Source organism: Chelonus insularis, unplaced genomic scaffold (assembly GCF_013357705.1).
Source record: "Chelonus insularis isolate UGA/USDA-ARS -01 unplaced genomic scaffold, ASM1335770v1 contig_381_pilon, whole genome shotgun sequence".
Classification (NCBI taxonomy): Eukaryota; Metazoa; Arthropoda; class Insecta; order Hymenoptera; family Braconidae; genus Chelonus; species Chelonus insularis.
The window spans coordinates 81,183-102,798 of record NW_023276539.1 but is presented as its reverse complement, the minus strand read 5'-3'; the positions used below and the strand labels follow the sequence as shown (position 1 = coordinate 102,798).

Here is a 21,616-nt window from a genome sequence, read left to right as displayed (position 1 = left end):
TATAGGAATTTATTTTACTTACGGTAAACCATTAATTTTTACAATAGATAAAAAAGGATTTTGTAATGTAATGATATCAATGGATGATAAATGCCATCAAATTAGTTGGAAATGTTTTTTTTGCCATATTGCGTTGTATGTTCAATTCGTTACAATTATTTCTCAATTCTTTAACCTTTTTTATCTGATAATAAGAATAATAATATATTAATTCATATCAGATACTTTTTACCTATTTTAACCATTGATTTTGTAGTGCTAAAATAATAATCTAACAATTTATTTTCACGAAAAAATACATTTTTTTCAAACGAATTTTACTGTCAATTCTTTTAGTTTTTTCAATGAAATATCTGTTGGAGGCATTGCAACAATTTATTAATCAGCTCATTAATTAATTTTTGAAATTTTAATTCATTCTTTTTTTTTCAAAGTGTAATTAAAGCCACTCGGGTATTTCTCACCATTTAATTCTCTCAATAATTTCATTATGACAGACTATCGATTTACATATTCACCTCTAGATCTCACACGAGCTGATAATCTCCATCGAATTACTGTTGCATCCGGTTTCTGTCGATCCCCAAAAGATCGTCCAGTTGAGAGATTAGTAAGTTGACCAGATTAAGTCACATTCTGTTGGAAAAATATCCTTTTTAATATCAGGTAAAATTTTTTTAATGTCTTCAATATCTGCTTATTAATGCTTTCTATCGAATCTAATTGTAGAAATAAAAAATCGTTTAATGAAAATAGTAATTCCATGGTTCTATTTTCTTAGATGTATTTCCGGTTGTTGAGATGCCTAGATGGTTTTATTGATGTCGGTGACCACCCCTGACCTACTTGGTATAATAAATGACTTCTCATTAAACTAATTATTGCATACAAAGTTTTATCGATAATCGAAATCGTCGTAGATTATCCTACAAATGTAAGTATCAATTTTAATTCATTTACAGTCCTTGCTTTAAAATAAAAAATATAAAATTATATTCTATTATCTATCGCCAATATAGCAATTATTGATTAACATGTTATAATAATAATGATTGTTATTGTCATTATTACTATAATGATCAGTTTATCAAACTAATGTTTAAATTGAATTTGATTAGGTCAAAATATTGCGTTAGAGAAGACACATTTTTGTGAGATTATTGAAACACAATGACTTATGAATCAGAAAATAATATGAACCATGGAGTAAGAATTGCGGTCATTAATTTATCAGCGATAAAGTGAACGAAAAAATCGTAAAAATGCTAATCATTTATCTCAGCATTGTCGTGATGGTTGTAAGACACTATTGACGCTGTCCCGGACGTGATGAGTGGAATGACAGTTGAGTTGAGATAGTCTTCTACCCTCTTTCTTTAGCCTCTCTTGCTTTTCGTCCTCATTAATTATATCTCGTGTTATTATTTGTCACATCACACATCAACCCGCATAAGAATTAATCGAATTAATGTAGGGTTTGCCTTCCAACAAAATGATTTATGAGATATTTTATCACATTATGGTATCCTTAACTATCATATCTCGCAATTATTCTATCTTTTAATGATGATCAATTACTATGGAAAGGAACTTTTTAATTAGAAAATCTGCAATTTTCTCATTGCAGTTCCTGATTGAGGATTTTTTTTTAATAAATTAAACTTTTTTATGTTGAAAATGGAAAATGCATAAAAAATTTCCATGTTATGTTATAACTAATGAGTGACTTTTTTCTAAAAATTTTTCATTCATTGGTTTGTCGACATGAATATTTATTTTAAAGTCACTTGATAATTTCATTTAAGATGAAAGAATGATATGCTGTTGTTTTTAGAACAATTATTTCTTTCATGAGTCAATTCCAAAGTATTAGAATATAAATTAAATAATTCTGAGAAATATTTAAAAATACTTGACAATTTTTTAAAATCCATATAAATTTTGACGAATATAAAATAGACACGGAAATAACATGTTATTTAAAATAGATTCGATGACCCACACACATTCTACACCACCGATTATTCTGAAACTTTATTTATATATTGATTATTTAAAAAAAAAATATTTTATCAAGTTTTTTATATATTATAATTTCTTTTAAATTAAATAGACCTACATTATTACAGATACAACTTAATGAATTGATTGATAATCAATTTACTGAATTGTCTACATCAACGATGATGATGCATAGATCAGCATGCAGAGTGTTGACAGGAGTGTACATATAGATGAAGAAGAAGAAGGGATAGAAATCCACAGTCATGTCTATATATCCATGAGAGAAAGAGAACGAAGCTAAAAAGATATTATGTAGGAAGAGAGGCTGAGTAAAATGAGACGAGTTATATGAGAGAGAAAGAGTAACTACGAGACCAAGCTCTTTGGCTCCAGTTTGCTCAGTCTCACGTTGAGTCCCGCCAGCGCATCTTTTCGGAGTCCTCCACCTCTTGTCGACACCTTTAGCTATTATTTTTTGCTCGTTTATCTATCATGATTTCAATCCAAGAGTTTTCTTAACAGTTGTCACATATTTCTATGAACTATTTTTTAGTATTAAAACTTAAAAATTCAAACTTTTCCGATCAAGTCTCTTATCGTTCAAGTAAGTGACACATGTGAATTGTGATTGATTGAAGTGATATTTTGGTGAATAATTATTTTTCATCGCTTTAAATTGCTATTTATTTTATTAATAATTAAATTACACGCCCAATTCGATAGGCGGTTAATTGATGTGTGAAAATTTTTTTCTTATAAGAAAAAGAGTATTGTAAAGCTTCTTGATTTCATGATAATAATCTTAACCACGTAAAAGTATTATCACGCGTTAGTTCGAATTGAACCGCGTTTTTATTAAGTGTTAGTATATAATGAGGTAGATTATGATAAACTAATGAGATTATTTTTTTTTTATCTACTCCATAGAATTTCTATTTTTTCCTTTCGACCCACGAGTGAAGTAATGCATGAATAATTTTACACCAAAGTTATTTGCTAAAAGATAACGTTTTTATTTATACCACGTGATAATAGTTCTACATATATATATTTCACGCTTTATTCGACTTACTTCCGGAAACGCCAACATGCTCCGGACATTTATTATCATTTTGATTTCAACATTAAACCCATTGTTTTATATTTGCAAAATAACCAGGCCATTAGCCAATTTATTACATTCCATCAATGTTGAGATAGTGATCAGTTTCTGAATTATTCAAAATTCACATTTTGTAGAAAATTATCATATTTTAAAATTAAGCAAGAATTTTAATATTAGGTACTTCGGTTATAAATTGATAGTTATTTAATAATTATTAATTTATTTAGAAGATAATAATTTGCAATGAATATTGTAAAAATGTATCTTTTTTTTTTCAACTTCTCCGCCAAGAAGCAATAAATTAATTTTTTTAATAATAATAATTACAGTGTAGACTTTATAACTAGTAAGGAAAAGTTGTATGTCTCTAGACTTGTTGAGTGTCAGGCTTAGAGCTTCCCGCCTTTGGTGTCATTACGATTCTATACAAGAAAGATGATACTTTGATGTCTTGAGGCTAAATCAATCAATTATAATTTATTCAATATTTAAATAATTTTAGAATTATGAAAATTACCACTTTCTTATAAATTTGCAAAATTTTCAAGTTCAATTTTTTCTATAAATTATTCATAAATAATCAATAATAAATTTATTGATCATTAATAACTATTCATTCAAGTTAAATCAAATAAAACAATTACAAATAACTAGGAATTTTTTCTATACTACTCAATTAATTATTAGTTATAAAAGTTATGTAGGTTTGATTATTTTGTTTTGGTTTGATGATTAAATTCTAGATTTCTTAGATTCCCGATGGTGAAATCTAATTGGAGGATAAATCGAGAATCAGTTTCTCGGTGAGAATAAAATAAATAGAAGAGTATAGCGATGAATACGTTTTACGTTGTACTCATTCTCACTCTTCTTGCGGTTCAATCTCAAGAAGAGTCTACGAGAGATCGACATCCAGGAAGCTACACGACTCCTTCTCAAGACTTGGACAATCATCATCAAACGAGTGTACAGACTGGGTAATTATCAGCTTTACTATCAATCCTATCTAGTAATTTTTGGTTTTAAACATTAATCTTATTTTTTATCATTTAAAAAGAGACTTTGCCATTAACTTGAGGAAGGAAACGAGACTAAATATTTTAGCCAAAAAATAAAACTTTGAGCAAATAAAAAAAATGAGAAGAAAGTGCCAGGATGCCCTCGTGACAATGAACAATGTGGACAGTGAAATAATCCTATCGCGATCAACGAATCGCGAATGTTTATTATCCGTTCCAATAATTCAGACATCGGCACACCTCTTTTGGTACTTCCTCCTAATAATATATATACCCGATTGATGCATTAAACAATAGAAAATGCGTCACACATGCTATTTAAATTCCATTTCACTGAAGGAAAAAATTCTCCCAATTGTGCTATCGAGATATTTCTTTTAAATCAAATTATTTGATTCTACTCCAGTTTCTCTGACTTGACATCATTAAAATAGACTTATTATGGCGCCAAGATAAATTGCAAGGTCGAGAGAGTAACAAATATTGATGGTGAAAACCTGTCGATAACTAGCAGCAGCTATATACTCTTGGTTGTTCATCCACTTGTCCAGTAATTAGCATTATTTGCTCATAAATAAGTAGCCACTTATAATAATCAGATGATGATTTGTTCCTTTTTCATAACTACTAAAGTCTTTGCTAAGGAAAATTGCGGGTCTAGAAGTTGGAAAATAAAAATGAAAATAAAGTCTATATCATGTCCTGGTGTTCTTTCTCCTTTCCATACTGTCGTCTTGTTTGAAAGCGTGTACGCGTACAACCGGGTGGCCAACTCGTATTCTCGCGCCCAATTAACTCTCACATTCTCGGGGGCTCTCCTTCTTCTCTTCAATGTAAACTCAACCCAGATAACAATCTACGCACGCACCCGTGGTTTCTGCCGCTAAAAATACACGCGGAAAAGACGAAAGAATTCCATAAGAATTACCTCATACACTCATCACTTTATATCTTTATATCTTTTGGTATGGCAATCGTTCTTATTATTTTTATCACTCATTTATTTTTTTTCATAACATCTTTCAATCAAAATCTTCGCACGTCCATTTTCATTAAGACTTTATGTACGCACTTTTTTACTGGCTTTTTTGTATTCAGTCTTATATGGTTTGTTTGGTGATTACTTCCATCATTCTGATCAAGTGAGAACTGGGTGAATTGGATGCAATTTAATTGGTTTGCATTTTTATTTTAAATGAAGTAATATAGGAAGTTGAATAATCTTCTAATTTTTGTGCTTATTGAATAAAACTTCATTAAAAAGAAATCGTAATTATCATAAGAATGTTGAAAATATTTATTCCAATAATTTATTTCTGTACTTAAGATTTGTTAAAAATGATTATCACTTAAGTACTATTTAAAATCAAATAACTGTTAATAATTTAACCCTATTACTATTCATAAAATGTAGATTTGCTTCCTTTGGTTGCTGAAAGGTCGCCCAGCTTTCTGCTCTAACATTTCAATTAATGAAAAAAACGATAAAATTATAATAAAAATCTACAAATAATGAAATAGAGTCACACAATTTATGTTGAATGACAATAATAATCCATTAATATCACATAATTTTAAATTTACTCGTAAGGTCACGGTGAATTGGATAAATCAGGATTACGCAAAGCAGGTCTTTTAGCTTTAAGTGGATCGCTTGTAGTGCCAATGATACTTGCATTCTAGCGTGTGGAATTAAACTAGACATTAACATAATTCATGATGAGATCGTGATTGTAAGTATGCGAATGAGAGATAAGAAATGCCATGATATAATGACACTTAAAAGTTCTTTTGTCGTTATCTTTGATCTTTATGTCTCCCTCTTTAACATTTCTCTGATAATGCACTTATTAGCTCTACCTCATTCGTTCTATTAGTGGTGCTACTACATTTATACAACTCAAAAATGGTCAATTATTCAAAAGTAGAAGTATGCTAATGCATTATCTTTTTTCTTTTCATTATCATGTATCAATTTTGAAGATTTTATCGAGTTATGGAATTACAGTTATATGTGTTGTATAAATAGATTTGTAAATGAGCAGAGATAATGATGATATTTATGTTTTAAAATCAAGACATATTTTTTTTTTCAATTTTTTTATAGCACAATCAATTACCAACGTTGTGCTTTAAAAACAAAAATGTTTCTTTTTTGGAATTTATTTTCCTAATAGAAATAAGATTTAAAATGTGTAAACCATTAGATTTATAATAGAATGACTGTTTGCACTATTATTATAAGCTCATTCAGAAATATTTTTAATGAAAAGGAAACCTTTTATTTTCTTGTATTTTAAGATTGATGTTAAATTTTCTTCAATCATAAAAATGGATCATAAAAATATTTATTAGTTTACTTTTATGCCACTTTTCAATGTTCTAGTATGACTTCTATTTCTAGTCATAATAATAAAAAAATATTCATTACTTTTAAATTCGTTAAATAATGGTTTATAAATTGCGTGAATTGGTTCTTCAACTCATTCCAATAATTGTTTTTATCACTTTCATTATAAACCAATGACTACAATATTATCAACTCTTTTCTCACGGTGTTCAAAGACATCAAGCGGAAGTTTTGTTTTCTTCAGCTTCCTTCCTTACATACACTCGACATTAATATTACACAATATGTCATTTAACCCAATTCGTTATGCCGCCAATAATTAGTGTAACTAATTGTCTAATTGGGTTTCTCGTTACAGAATTAAAAGTCACTCTCGCTTCTATTACATGTTAATTTACCGAGACATCCTCTTGACACATTTTCTTCTAAGTAGATTTATATAGAACCTATTATTACAATTATTATAATAACACATATGTGTGTGTAGAAACCAATGGAGAATAAAGCTCAACAAATTATCGATCAATTCATCGAATCCATCAAGTGTAATAAAAGATATAACGTCTTTTAGTTAACAATAAGATGTAATCTTCGGATAATCTTTTAAATTCTTTACCATTCTTAAGCTCAATGCACCAAAGGGTTATCGTGTGTCCAATAAACTCATATGTCATATGTGTTTAAGATCTCAAAGGGCTTAGACGTTTATGAATTGATCGAGGGATTGATCTTTTTAGTGATCATATCATCGATTATTATTTGAAGAATTTCTTTTGGATGATACTAATACTTCTTGACAATTGATCAAATTTCTGGCTGTTGTAATGACGCTGCAAGTTGTTTATCAGATAAATCCATGTGTAAAATAAAATTTCCAATAATATTAATAACTTTAATACATTAACAATACTTTATTTCCAAGTATTAATCGATGAATTTATCGTAATACTCTAAAATTAATGATGACGAACAATCACAGATACCTAAAAAAAGGTTAGTTTCATATTATTGATAAGAAAAAATGAATTATTTAGATAACTAATATTAAAAAATTGTTTAATAAAATTGTAATAGTAAAATAGGTAATAGTATATTTATTATACGTACTTGAGAAAGATAAAGCCAAAATTTGAAGAATAAACTTATAGGTTATATTAAGACACTTAATCAACATTCGCGCCAGAGGCAAAAGAAATACATGTAATTTAGTGAGGGTGTGAAGATAACCACCCTTGGTACTCAATTTACTACGATTTAGTAATAAACCAATTATCTCAATTGCTTTACTCACGTACACTTAAATCAAAAAATCTCTCAAATTGTATAGAACTAATATAACATTAGCAGTGCAAGTGTGAACATCCTTATATCAAAGAGATCCAAATAATATTAATATGTATAATCACGTTCTTATCTACCAAGAAATCATACCAGTTCATTTAGTATACTCAAAATATTTATACAAAATAATATTTTAGCATTTTTAGTCAGTTATTATTAAATGCTACAGAAAAATTATAATTAGAAAATATTTTCTTTTATTATGAGCAGTTCAAAAAGGCAAACTATTGCTGTCAATTATTAATTTAATCGCACAATAGCTTTGTTAATTGACTTAACAGCCGTAAGTGTTCGAATACTCAAGCGGTTGCTATTGTTTATTGTGTAATTGTCCACTCGTAATTGTTATCACAGGCTCATAAATGTTTTTACGATGGCAACAACACACTTACAAAGCTTGACGATATAACATAACATGTTCTATCGTTATATTATGTGCTATAAAAAATAGAAAAAAATAAATAAAAATGATGGAAAATGTATACACAAGACTAATGATTTGATGATCCAACGATCACAAGTTTGATTGGATTTTTTCCTTCTTAATGCTTACTCGCTAAGTCGGATGTGCTCATAAGGCGGCAATAAACTGGGCGCCACTTTGAGTAAGTGGAAGTACTTAAAACGCGGTCTAGCAGCTGACGTTAATTATAAAGAACGAAGTGAATGCCCGCCTTGTTTGAGGTGACGTCTCGTACATGTATCCATTGGATCCTTTTTTCTAACCATTGATTTTTTTTTTCATTATCTGATTGCATGACATTTGAAGAGTAAAATTATTGAATAATCATTTTGCGAATATTTATGAGTCAATTTTATCATTGAATTATTTGCTTATAACTTTCACTTTTATGATCTTTTTTTTCAGCCCCAATGTCTGTAGGTCTAGACACAGAACTTACTGTTGTCCTGGATGGAATAGAAAACCTGAAACTGGGCTTTGTATAATTCGTGAGTAAAGTAAATTTTTTATTAACAAAAAGCAACATTTTTTTTTCATCAATACTGACCTGAGGAATATTTTTCAGCGATCTGTAGACGTTGTGGAAATGGAAGATGTATTAGACCAAACGTTTGTCTCTGCGAAGGAGGATCAGTTGCAGCAGTTTGCAATCCATCAGCATCTTCCCATCAAGGCAGAGGTAACTCAATCACAATTTTGACAGATTAAATGAAGTGTCTAGTCGATTTAATAAATTCACTAAATTGGTCGACGAGTTAACGAGAAAAAAATAAAACCAAAAGAAAAACACTACTCTGATGCTGCATATCCATAAAGATAAATCCAATCCAAAGTTATAAGGACAATAGTTTGTCAACCAATGATATAAGAATAATAAAGTTTGATGTATGTCTGGGCCCTTGATTACTTTATCATCATCTTCTTGTTCTTTCCCTTCGTCTCAGGAAGACAATAACATAACAATACAAAAGAAGACATTTCAAAGGAGATTTAAATTTGAATATCATCATTCATTCTTGACTCAGCAGATTTTATTTATTTATTTTTTATTATTTTTAAGGCTCTTATCATGAAGGGAGTACACACGAAGATCATAAGGTGTCACATTCATCGAGAACCGGAGGAAGTTGTAGAGCAAGATGTATTAACGGTAATTGCGTTGATGGAAGGTGTCAATGTAGGTCTGGATATCAAGGAGAATTTTGTAATGAACGTAAGTATTATATTTAACAATCATTTTATTCTACATGACACCATTCATTTCTCGAAATTCATGATATCAAAAAAATTCATGACAATAGTTATCATGAAATTAATTAATTCATAATTATTACAATAGAAATTGATCTAAATGTACTCATTCAGATACGAAGTCTATCAATTTATTTGTTTTAATTGATTTATAACTGAAGTAATTGATTGATAGGCTCATTTATTCAATCATTCATTCACAAATTCATTCATCGATTCACTCATTCATTAAATAATTAATGAAGCAATTCATTGTTTCATTCAATTCTTGATTTACTTCTCAATTAACTCAATAGTTCACAAGTCCATTCATAACTTTGTTAATTAAACTTATTGAGTAACTTTGTTATTACTTCTATTTTAGCTATTTGTCGGGAACCTTGTCTAAATCAAGGAAGGTGCATAGGTCCTGATCGCTGCGCTTGTATATATGGTTACACTGGAAGAAGATGTGAGAATGATTATCGAACAGGTCCTTGCTATACAAAAGTGAAGAATGGTCAATGTCTAGTACATCTTCAAGGAGTTGTTTGCACAAGACAGATGTGCTGTGCTACAGTTGGCAAAGGCTGGGGACATCCTTGTGAGAGATGTCCTGTAAGACTCGATTGTGAGATTGGACATTTGAAGAACAATCAAGGCGAATGTGTTGACATCAATGAATGTGAAGCGATTCCGGGACTTTGTGAAGGTGGAAAGTGTCTTAATACTCCAGGATCATTCACTTGCGAGTGTCCTCCAGGACAAGCGAGAGATTTAGAGACTAATGAATGCAAAGATAAAGATGAATGCCAAGAGGAAGGCATCTGTGAAGATGGCAAGTGTATCAATACTGATGGTGGATACTATTGTGTTTGTAATCCAGGCTTTATTCAGAGTCAGGATCGAAAATTCTGTATTGGTAAGTTCGAAATATTTTCTGTGAAAAGTTTTAATAATCCTTTTTATTATTCTTGAGCTAAAAAAATTTTTAATCAATTAAAGATGGACGTCAAGGACTTTGCTACACGGCTGTCAATCGAAATGGACAGTGCAAGAATCGATTGTCTATGAGATTAAGTAAAAAAGATTGCTGTTGTGGTAAGAATATGGGCCGTGGATGGGGCGATGAATGTTACATATGTCCTCCGAAAGGAAGTGGTAAATATTCTTCTATAAAAATTAATTAAATAAATCAATCATATTTATAAATAATCTATTATTAAAACAAAATAACAACTGTTGCAGATGAGTATAAAAAAATTTGTTCTGAACCTCAACACATCGCTATTAATGAATGTGCTCTTCGTCCTGACATTTGTGGTGGTGGGAAATGCATTGATACAGATGATGGGTATGAGTGTGAATGCTTTCCGGGCTTCGTCAAGCAATCTGGAAGATGTGAGGATGTTGATGAGTGTCAGCAGGGCTACTGTCAAGGTGGAACGTGTCAAAATCTTCCAGGAAGTTTTCTATGCCACTGCCCTCCGGGTTTTGTCGTGTCTGGAGAAGGGAGATATTGTAGCGGTTTGTACACATGATCACCAAGCCATTAGTTCAGAATTATTTCATTGATTATATGGATTTATTTAAAATAGACCACGACGAGTGTCAAGATACTGGAATGTGTACCAATGGCCACTGCACTAACATGAACGGTTCGTTCAAATGCAAATGTAATGACGGTTATGTTCTTTCACCTTCCAAGAACACGTGTATTGGTAAGTTTCGTTGGGAAAAAATGATTAACAACCTATCTAATCTTTTATTACCTGAAAATTATAGTTGCCACCAATGTTGGAAAAAATTATTTTATGATTTAATAATTCGTGAAAACCTAAAATAAAGAATATTTCTGAATCTAAAAATTTTTCCATAAGATTAATAAATAAAAAAGTTATAAAATATTGTAAAAGTCAAGATGTTATATGTAAACAATTATGTTTTATAATTTGAATATCATGACAATATTTATATAAGTTACATGAAAATACTGTTAGAAAGCACTATTTATACAAAACTAGTTCCACAATTATTTACTTAAGAGACTTTCTAAGACTCAGGGGATTCCCCGTTTTGCCATCTATATTCTATATCACTCCCGTAATTTACAAGTCGGCAGTTTATCACTCGAACATTGCGATAGGCAGCATTAAAAGCTAACGAGCGGGTGCATGGCATCATGCAATGCGGAAGCCTTCAAGCATCGAAGCCAATGATACCCTATCTCTAATTTTTAGTCATCCATTTTTATTGGTAGTTCTTTTTTATTGCCACTGCTATTTTTCTATTTATTAACTTTTTTCTCACTTATTTCAGTCTTTTCATGTATGATAAAAATCTTAATTGAAATGATTACTAAGTTATTAGCACAACCTAATGATAAAGCTGTTTGATATACGCAATGCTTGTATAACATTTGAGATAATTAAATGTAATATGTGTTCTAGATATCAACGAATGCTCAGAGAACCCAAGAATCTGTTTAAATGGTCGTTGCGAGAATACTCCTGGATCTTATCACTGTGTATGTCAATCTGGATTTACACCTTCAAGAGATGACACCTTCTGCGTTGATATGGATGAGTGTTCGACTACTGGAATGTGCAATAATGGAAAATGTGTCAATATGGAAGGATCATTTAAATGTGTTTGTGATTCTGGATTTAGATTGGGTCCTGATCAAAGTCATTGTATTGGTAATATTATTTTTTAAATCAATTTTATTGACAAATTTTTTTTATTTCATAATAATTGTAAATATTAATAAAAACGATAACTGTTTTTATAGATATTGATGAATGTTTGAGTTCTCCTTGCCGAAATGGTCACTGCAAAAATACGGCTGGAAGTTTTAAATGCGAATGTAATCCTGGGTTTAATCTTGGGCCTGATGGAAGATCTTGCTTAGGTATATTTACTTAGATAATCAATATTTATTATATTAATAAATTTATCACATGATTTATATTTTTTTTTTACAGACACTAGAAGAGATCTCTGTTATTCTCAGTACAAAGACGGCCAGTGCTCCAATCCAACTTCAACAGCAGTAACAAAGTCAAGTTGTTGCTGTTGCACAGTGATACTGGGACAACCCTTGGGATGGGGAAAGAACTGCCAACCTTGTCCATTACCCAATTCCCCTGAATTTGATGCTTTATGTCCTCATGGAGCTGGAATGACTTATAATGGAGATGGTAAAGTTTCTTATTTTTTAAACAGCATATTAAATCTCGACAATTAATAAATTCATTGAATATTTTTTTTTAGACATTAACGAATGTGCTCAAAATCCCAACATTTGTGTCAATGGTGGCTGTGAGAATTTAATGGGCACTTATCGCTGTATATGTGATAATGGCTATGAATTAGACTCCAGTGGAAAAGTGTGCAGTGATATTAATGAGTGTGAATTAGAAAATTCGCTTTGTAGTGGAGGACAATGTAGAAATACACCTGGAAGTTTCCAGTGCGTTTGTCCTACCGGTACCAGATTTAATACTCAAACCCAAATGTGTGAAGATGTTGATGAATGTGAAGAATTAGGAGCTGATGTTTGTATTAATGGAATATGTATTAATACAAAAGGATCTTATCAATGTGAATGTACCAATGGATATATTTTAGACAATACGGGACATATATGCATGGGTAAGTTCATTTATTATATTCCAATTCTCAAAATAATCCGATGAACAATGGTAAAATTTATTCTGGATTATCCAGATAACAGAAGAGGCTCCTGTTGGACAAAAATGGTTGAAGGAAGATGTGAGAATAATTTTCCTCGGCTGGCGTTGAAATCTGAATGCTGTTGCTCTGTTGGAGTTGCCTGGGGAAGTCCGTGTGAAGCTTGTGATTATTCTTTATGTGAATGTTCGAAAGGGTATGCCAAAGTTGATGGAAAAGCTTGTGCAGATATCAATGAATGCGAGCTTAATAGTGGCATTTGCAAAGGAGGTGGAACCTGTGTTAATACAGATGGATCTTATCGATGCGAGTGTCCTCCAGGACTTACTCTTGATTCTACTCGTAAGTGAAAAGATTCCAATTCCCGATTGATTTATTTAAAAAAGCTATTCAATCCTTTTTTCAAAATAATTGATAATTGAGGTTGTTACACTAAGGTAGTAAAAAAATGCTAATTCATTGCAATTTTTCTATGATTTTTCTTTATTGTTTTAAATGAGGGTTACGCTACTTTTGCTCTCGAAACCTCAATTATTTGATTGCTCTTTATTTATTCATCCTATATTTTTCTTATTACAATAGATACGACCTGCATTGATACAAGACAAGAAACCTGCTACATGTCTTATCGCCACAATCAGTGCACGAATCCAATTGAAGGTCAATTCTCTAAAAACATCTGCTGTTGTTCTGTGGGCAAAGCTTGGGGAAATGATAAATGTGAACTCTGTCCTAAAGTTGGAACTCAACTTCATGCAGAATTATGTCCTAAAGGTGATGGATTTACTGAAAAACAGGATATTAATGAGTGCATTGAATTTCCGGGCATGTGCCAAAATGGTAGATGTAAAAACACGGTTGGGTCTTACAGTTGTCGATGTAACCAAGGATATGCTTTGGATGAGAATGAAATAAAATGTAATGATATTGATGAGTGTGAAATAATGCGGGGAGTTTGTGGAAATGGAACTTGTGTAAATATTCCAGGAACATTCCAGTGTGAGTGTAATGAAGGATATCGCAGCAGTGATATCATGAAGATCTGTATGGATATTAACGAATGTGAAGAGACTCCGGGATTATGCAGAGGAGGCACTTGTAAAAATATTGAAGGAGGATTTAAATGTGTTTGTCCTCCCGGACATGAATTAAGTCCTGATAAGCAATCTTGTAAAGACATTGACGAGTGCTCAAGAACCAGTGGTATCTGCTCTAATGGAGTCTGTGAGAATATGATGGGTACTTATCAGTGTATTTGTGATGATGGTTATCGACAAACAGGGTTGAAATCACATTGTGAGGATATTAATGAGTGTGCTACAAATAACGGAGGATGTGAGGATATTTGTATTAATACACCTGGAAGCTTTTCTTGTGGCTGCAGGTATAAAAAATATTTATCACTGAATTAATTTCTAAAAGCCTATAAGTAAACGTTCAATATCATTAATATTAAATTATTTTTTTTTTGCTTAGTCCTGGATATGCACTGAATCTAGATGGCCGATCATGTTCAGATGTTGATGAATGTAAAGAAAATCCAAGGATTTGTAATGGTGGTCAATGTTCTAATCTCCAAGGTACTTATACATGTCACTGTAATGCAGGATTGCTTCCTGGAAAAGATGGATTATCTTGTATAGGTAAGTGTTTTTATTTTTTTATCACTTAATTTATCAAGATAAACGCTTATTATCATTCTATTATTTTATTATCCTTAGATGTTGATGAGTGTGTATCTCAGCCAAGGATATGTGGCTACGGTGAATGCAGAAATACCATTGGATCTTTTGACTGCCGCTGTGAAGATGGATACTCAGTAAAACCAGATGCAGGTCCAGATTGTACAGATGATGATGAATGTGTATTAAATGCGTACTCTTGCAGTGAGTTTGCAAATTGTAGGAACACTCCTGGTTCTTACGAATGCTCCTGCCATCAAGGATTCACTGGGAATGGTATCGAATGTCGAGATATCAACGAATGTCTCATAAACAATGGTGGCTGTGATGCCAATGCCCAGTGTATAAATACCGAAGGTTCATTCAAGGTATGTTTAAAGAATATTCTGTCTTATGTATACTGAAACTGATGAAAAAATTTCAGTGCGTTTGTGATGCTGGATTCCGAGGAGATGGATACAGTTGCAGAGATATTGATGAATGTGTCAATGATCCTTCTCTCTGTGAAAATGGCCATTGTCTCAATTATCCCGGTTCATTCCGCTGTGAATGCGAGATGGGCTTTATGCATCCTGAAGAAAATAACGAACAAGCTTGTATAGATATTAATGAGTGTGAGATGTTCAATAACTTGTGCGTCTATGGAAAATGTGAAAACATATTCGGAATGTTCAGGTGCGAATGTAACGAAGGATATAAATTAGATGGATCTGGAGGGAATTGTACTGATGTCGATGAATGTGAAAGCCCGCAAGCTTGTCAATATGGACGATGTATTAATACTCAAGGCAAATATATCTGCGAGTGTCCTCCTAATTATGAACTTGTCGAAGCAGGCAATGCTTGCGTTGGTAAGAATTTTTTAAGCTATTTTATAATAATTCATAATAAAAATTTTTCCTGAAATTTAGATAATTAATTGAATGACTATTTCAGACAGGCGAGAATCTTTGTGTTATATAAGTCCAGAAATAATTGGTGGTCGACCTCAATGTGTCTTCGACATGTCTTCATCAGTGACAAAAGCCACATGTTGTTGCAGTGTTGGAAATGCTTGGGGAACGAATTGTGAAAAGTGTCCAGAAGTTGGAACAAGAGAATTCGAAGAGTTATGTCCAGGAGGTTTAGGTTATCGACCAAACAGAGTTACTGTAATTTTAGAAGATATTAATGAGTGTGAAGAACATGAAAATATCTGTTTAAATGGTCACTGTACTAATACATTTGGCAGCTTTATGTGTTCATGTAATGAAGGATTCGTTTTAGATCATACTAAAACCAACTGCATAGATATAGATGAGTGTGATCTTCATCCTCAGATATGTGGAGTTGGATACTGTATCAATGATCAAGGAAAGTATCATTGCGAATGTCCAGAAGGCTACATGTCAATGCCAGGTGGTAAAGAATGTGTAGATATGAGGAAAGAACTCTGTTTTATGAACTACGAAAATGGTCAATGCTTTAGTCCTATGATTCATCCTCAAACAAAAATGCTTTGCTGCTGTTCTATGGGCGCAGCATGGGGATCTCCTTGTGAAAGATGTCCTGGTGAAAGAACTCGAGAGCATGAGATTCTTTGTGGTATGGTTCCAGGTCAAATTATGAATCCTATCACAAATCATACTGAAGAGATTGATGAATGTGCTTTAATGCCAACCATGTGTACTCATGGACGTTGTTTGAATACTCCTGGAAGCTTCGAGTGTCAATGTGATCCTGGTTATATATATGATGAAGATTCTCATCAATGTATTGATGAGAATGAATGTCAACAGACTCCCAATCCTTGTTCTGGTAATGCACAGTGTATTAATCTCCAAGGAAGTTTCGAATGCCGATGTCCAGTTGGTTATAAGTTAGGAATCAGTGCTAGAAGTTGCATTGATATTGATGAGTGTTTTGAAAGACCTGGAATTTGCGCTAATGGAGTTTGTAATAATCTTCAAGGGTCTTTCCAGTGTGTCTGTCATCTAGGATATACTTTGACGAGAGATAGAGACTATTGTGTTGATATTGATGAATGCCAGAGAAATCCCAGTATCTGTAATAATGGAACTTGTATAAATACTCTAGGTTCTTATAAGTGTCAGTGTTATGAAGGCTTCAAACTTAGTCCAAATAACGATTGTGCTGATGTTGATGAGTGCAGGGCAATGCCTTATTTGTGCAGAAATGGAAGATGTAGAAATTTAATTGGCTCTTTCATCTGTGAATGTGCTGATGGATATATTTTGGCTCAAGACGGTCAACACTGTCGAGATGTTGATGAATGCCAAGAGATTCCTGGCCTCTGTCCATTTCCTGGCAAATGCCAGAATTTGATGGGTTCATATATTTGCAGCTGTCCTCCGGGTTATGAATTAGATGACTCTAAGAAGAGATGTGTTGATGTTGATGAGTGTGTTGAGACGAAGAATATCTGTGAAAATGGAAGGTGTATTAATACTGATGGTGGAGTAATTTGTGAGTGTCCTGAAGGTTTTAAGTTGAGTGATAGGTGGAACTCTATGACTTGTATTGATGTCAGAGAGGAACAGTGTTACGATAGGTACAGAAGAGGACAGTGTCATACACCAAGAGAAGGTACTATGACAAAGAAGCATTGTTGTTGTACAATGGGTAAAGCTTGGGGAAGAAGTTGTGAAATTTGCCCTAGAGAACACACAGAAGAGTTTAAGAAACTTTGTCCAGAGGGTCCAGGAAGAGATGATACTGGAGTCGATCTCAATGAGTGCTTGTTTATGCCTGATGTTTGTTCCGGAGGAGAGTGTATTAATACTGATGGATCTTTCAGGCAAGTTTAATAATCAAAATAAATCAAATTATTTTTACTCTGAATTAATAAAAAAAAATTGTATCCTTTTTAGATGTGAATGTCCGCCAGGTTATACTTTAGATGAATCTGGAAGACGTTGTGTTGATCTAAACGAATGTCATCATAATCAAAATATCTGTGGAAATGGAACCTGTACAAATGTAGAAGGAGGTTTTGAATGCTCTTGTGCAAATGGTTTTGCTCCAGGAGCTAATCAAGTGTGCGAAGATGTAAACGAATGTTTGGAACTAGGCAATCAGTGTGCTTTTAGATGTCATAACGCTCCAGGATCATTCAGATGTATTTGTCCTTATGGTTATGTCCTTGCAGCTGATGGAAGACATTGCATTGACGTTGATGAATGTTCTACTCCAGCGAATACTTGTAAATTCCAATGTAAAAATCTTATCGGCTCGTTTATGTGTATTTGTCCGCCTGGATATCAACAAATTGGCATGACAGATGAGTGTAAAGATGTGGACGAGTGTTCTGTTAATTCAGGACTCTGTAGAAATGGTCAATGTATTAATTTAGAAGGAAGTTATCAATGTCGATGTTACGAAGGATTTGAAACTAGTTCTGATGGAAAATCTTGTATAGATCGAAGAGTTGGCTATTGTTTCTTGAGAACAATCAGCGGAAGATGTACGGCAAGAACTTCCGAGCTAAGAACAATTACTAAAGCTGATTGTTGTTGTACTATGGGCGCTGCTTGGGGACCTCATTGTGAAATATGCCCATCAAGAGATTCAGAAAATTACAATGAATTATGTTTAGATAAAGGATTCTCTGTTGATGGTCAGGATATTGATGAATGTAAAGCTATCCCCGATCTTTGCAGAAATGGACTGTGTATTAATACATTGGGATCCTTTAGATGTATTTGCAACAAAGGATATAAGGCAGATAAATCAGGAACACATTGCATTGGTACATTTGAAATAATTTGTTTAATTAAAAAATTACTTTTGATTAGAATATTAAAATATTTATGATTAATTTTAGATGTTAATGAGTGCGAATTATCTCCAAGTCCTTGTAAATTTAATTGCCAGAACACGGAGGGTAGTTTTATTTGCTCTTGTCCTGCTGGCTTTATTTTAAATCCTGATGGAGTGGGTTGCCGGGATCTTGATGAGTGTACTACAGGCAATCATCTCTGTCAACAAAAATGTATTAACACTGAGGGAAGCTATACTTGTGCCTGTAGAGATGGGTACACTCAACACGGAGATGCTTGTCATGGTGAGTGATTGAATTTTAAACTAAATCATCTCAACAGATTATCAGTTATTTTAAAGAATAAAACTAGAAATAATTTCAAATTTATAGTAAAAATAAAGAAGATTATTTTCCAGTTATAACAGTTGATTTATTTTATGTCCTAAGATATTAACGAGTGCGATCAAGCTGGAACCTGTCCAAAACCGGGAACATGCATCAATACTCTTGGTAGCTTTAAATGTATTTGTCCTCGAGGCTTCAAGCTAGATCGTACTGGACGATTTTGTACCGATAATAACGAGTGTGCTGATGATGGAAGTTGTGAACATGGATGTCAGGTATTTTTTTTTATTATTCAAATCAATTTATAATTGTTAGCAATTATTATTTTACAGTAATTCTGTAATTATTAATCGCAAAACGTTTAAAGATCAATCATAATTTTTAACAATGAATAAATAATAAAAGAGTGTTGATGGATGTTATTAAAGTTTTTTATTTTATTTTACTGTTATTAGAATTTGATGGGGACATTTCGATGCAATTGCCCGGAAGGATTTATTCAACATCTCTACTACAATCAATGCATCGATGAAAATGAATGCAACAGTTCACCCTGCGGTGAAAGCACCTGCATTAACACTATTGGAAGCTATAAATGTGGATGTCCAGAAAATTATCAATTTGATAATGACCTCCAAATTTGTGTTCAAGTAACTTTTTTAAAACCTTTAGAAAAATTGAAAACCTTTCGTTTCTAAAAAAAAAAAAAAACATCATTAAATATTTTATGATATTTTTTATAATTTTAGGTCAGCCCAGGATGTGTTGGAAGTCCTTGTGCCTTCGGCTGTACACCAAGTGGATCGAATGGCTTTCTTTGTGGCTGTCCCACAGGTTATCAAAGGATCGGACAAGGTCATTGTTTATCAACAATTAATCCCATAGCTACTGGAAACTATGGAGATGACATCGGGAATGTACCTACGTTTGTTATCAATCCTGATCCTTATCACATTCCGCCTGCAGGCGATAAAATAATCTCTACAGAGGGTTGCTTCTCCTGCAAGGTCAATAGAAAAGAAAGGCATAGAAGAGGTGCAAAAACACATGGCAATCATACGATGCAAATTAACTCCACTAAGAAACTTAGACGTGCTAGACAGTTATCTAAGAAGCTTCCAAATCATAAATTACGGCATCATCATGGTGAGTCCTATACAATGAAGTTGAGGTTACACCAAACAAAACATAAAATGCGAATTATTAAACTTCAGCCGGCTATCAAGGTAAGAAATTGATGATAGCTGTAAGGTTTATTTTTTTTTCACAATCCAAGCATCATGTATTTTTTTTTTCTCAGCATGAAATGATGGACTATAGGATAGTCAAGGGTAACAAGAGCAATCATTTCGAAATTGTAAAAGACAAAGGAGATGTATGGGCTCTTCATTTCAAGAGTCGACTCAAAAAGCCTGGTGAATTCCGTATCATAATTCATGGGCAACCATTTAATGGAATCACTGCCGAAAATGAAGTCTGGGAAAAACCATTGATATTCAGAGTTTATCTGGTGGTTACTGAATGACTATAAATTTAATGAGGAATGTAGGTCTTCATTCAAAATTATTGTTTCGACACTGCCATTTTTTATATAAAAAATGTTCAGACTATGTAGAAAAAAATTGAAATGTGTTCACGTTTATGGAGAAGCGATATTATTTTCTCTATATGTATTTTTATACCAAACTTATGATTTATTAATTGATTAATTAATTATTATAAATAAATTTAGTCTTATCTTCCTATTTAGAAATAAAGCATTTAAAGAAATGCTAAGTAACTGCACGAGTTCACATGTCATTTCTCTTTTAGTGTACAAACAATTTATATATTTACGCATGTTTCTGTAGGAATTATACATTTTTATTCTTGAGATGAATTATAATTATAACTGAATAATAAAATCTTATTTATACTAAACAACTGATATTATTGACTTTCTAGTATAGAGAGGAGTTGTTGGTATTGAAGAAAATTGATCGTGCAGGATACCTGCTAAGGATATAACCTAACGATAAAAGCTTTTTATACCATCTAGCTGTAATATCGGTTACTACATTCCATCAACATGCTGATAAAAATTCATTCATGCTTTGTTGAGTCTATTTAACCAACAATAACCCCTGAATGATATAAATAATTATTAGGCACAGATATTTAAAATTTAATTATTATTTTTAAAATTTTTACAGCTGATAATTGTTGATGTTAAAGAAAGAGTAAACTTAAACATGATTGAATGACTTGCAACTTCAAGAATAGTGTAGCAGGATAGAAACTTATAGACATCAAAATATCTGTGAAACCTGAATGTGATGATTTATTAATAATTCTTCTATTTAGTGAGTCTATTTGACTGTCTTTAGAGAAAATAAACTAAACAAACATACATAGTGAACAAGTGAACTCTTTTATACATGGATGCATCATAATGTCTTTCAGCTACAGTCAACCAATTGTTCTCGGAACAAAACTTTTGAATTTTTTTAGTTCCTTCTTTCATTCAGTGTTGTAGAATCGTATTGTTAATAGAGCTCTGCATATATGAAACATCCTTTTAGGTGACATAATTAGACAGGAGTCAGTTTAATTGGCTCATCACTGTAGCAAGAACTCTGACTTGG

The 21,616-nt window shown here is 32.2% G+C and overlaps 1 protein-coding gene across 2 annotated transcripts; it reads left to right on the top strand.

The window, feature by feature from the left end:
• Positions 1-335: 335 nt before the first annotated feature.
• On the top strand, positions 336-20,858 carry LOC118067362 (fibrillin-2-like). Of its 2 annotated transcripts, XM_035084037.1 has the most exons (27): positions 336-453; positions 525-666; positions 782-934; positions 3,853-4,086; positions 8,688-8,770; positions 8,848-8,961; positions 9,343-9,495; positions 9,898-10,434; positions 10,518-10,673; positions 10,761-11,039; positions 11,111-11,233; positions 11,963-12,211; positions 12,304-12,423; positions 12,497-12,712; positions 12,786-13,166; positions 13,242-13,547; positions 13,788-14,589; positions 14,682-14,848; positions 14,927-15,255; positions 15,312-15,738; positions 15,824-17,684; positions 17,758-18,635; positions 18,711-18,950; positions 19,095-19,267; positions 19,448-19,642; positions 19,742-20,218; positions 20,293-20,858. In XM_035084037.1, the coding sequence occupies exons 4-27, from the start codon at positions 3,944-3,946 to the stop codon at positions 20,515-20,517; spliced, it is 8,634 nt and encodes a 2,877-aa protein (XP_034939928.1). In that variant the 5' UTR covers positions 336-453; positions 525-666; positions 782-934; positions 3,853-3,943; the 3' UTR covers positions 20,518-20,858. The 2 variants fall into 2 exon arrangements, with proteins under 2 accessions (XP_034939928.1, XP_034939929.1); XM_035084038.1 differs by lacking the exons at positions 336-453; positions 525-666; positions 782-934 and adding an exon at positions 2,219-2,608 and having other exon boundaries at positions 3,862-4,086.
• Positions 20,859-21,616: the final 758 nt, after the last annotated feature.

Coding starts and splice junctions, on each gene's coding strand:
- LOC118067362 (XM_035084037.1), top strand. CDS start 3,944: ATGAATACGTTTTACGTTGTACTCATTCTCACTCTTCTTGCGGTTCAA. Junction 8,962..9,342: donor ATCTTCCCATCAAGGCAGAG/GTAACTCAATCA, acceptor ATTATTTTTAAG/GCTCTTATCATGAAGGGAGT. Junction 20,219..20,292: donor AACTTCAGCCGGCTATCAAG/GTAAGAAATTGA, acceptor TTTTTTTCTCAG/CATGAAATGATGGACTATAG.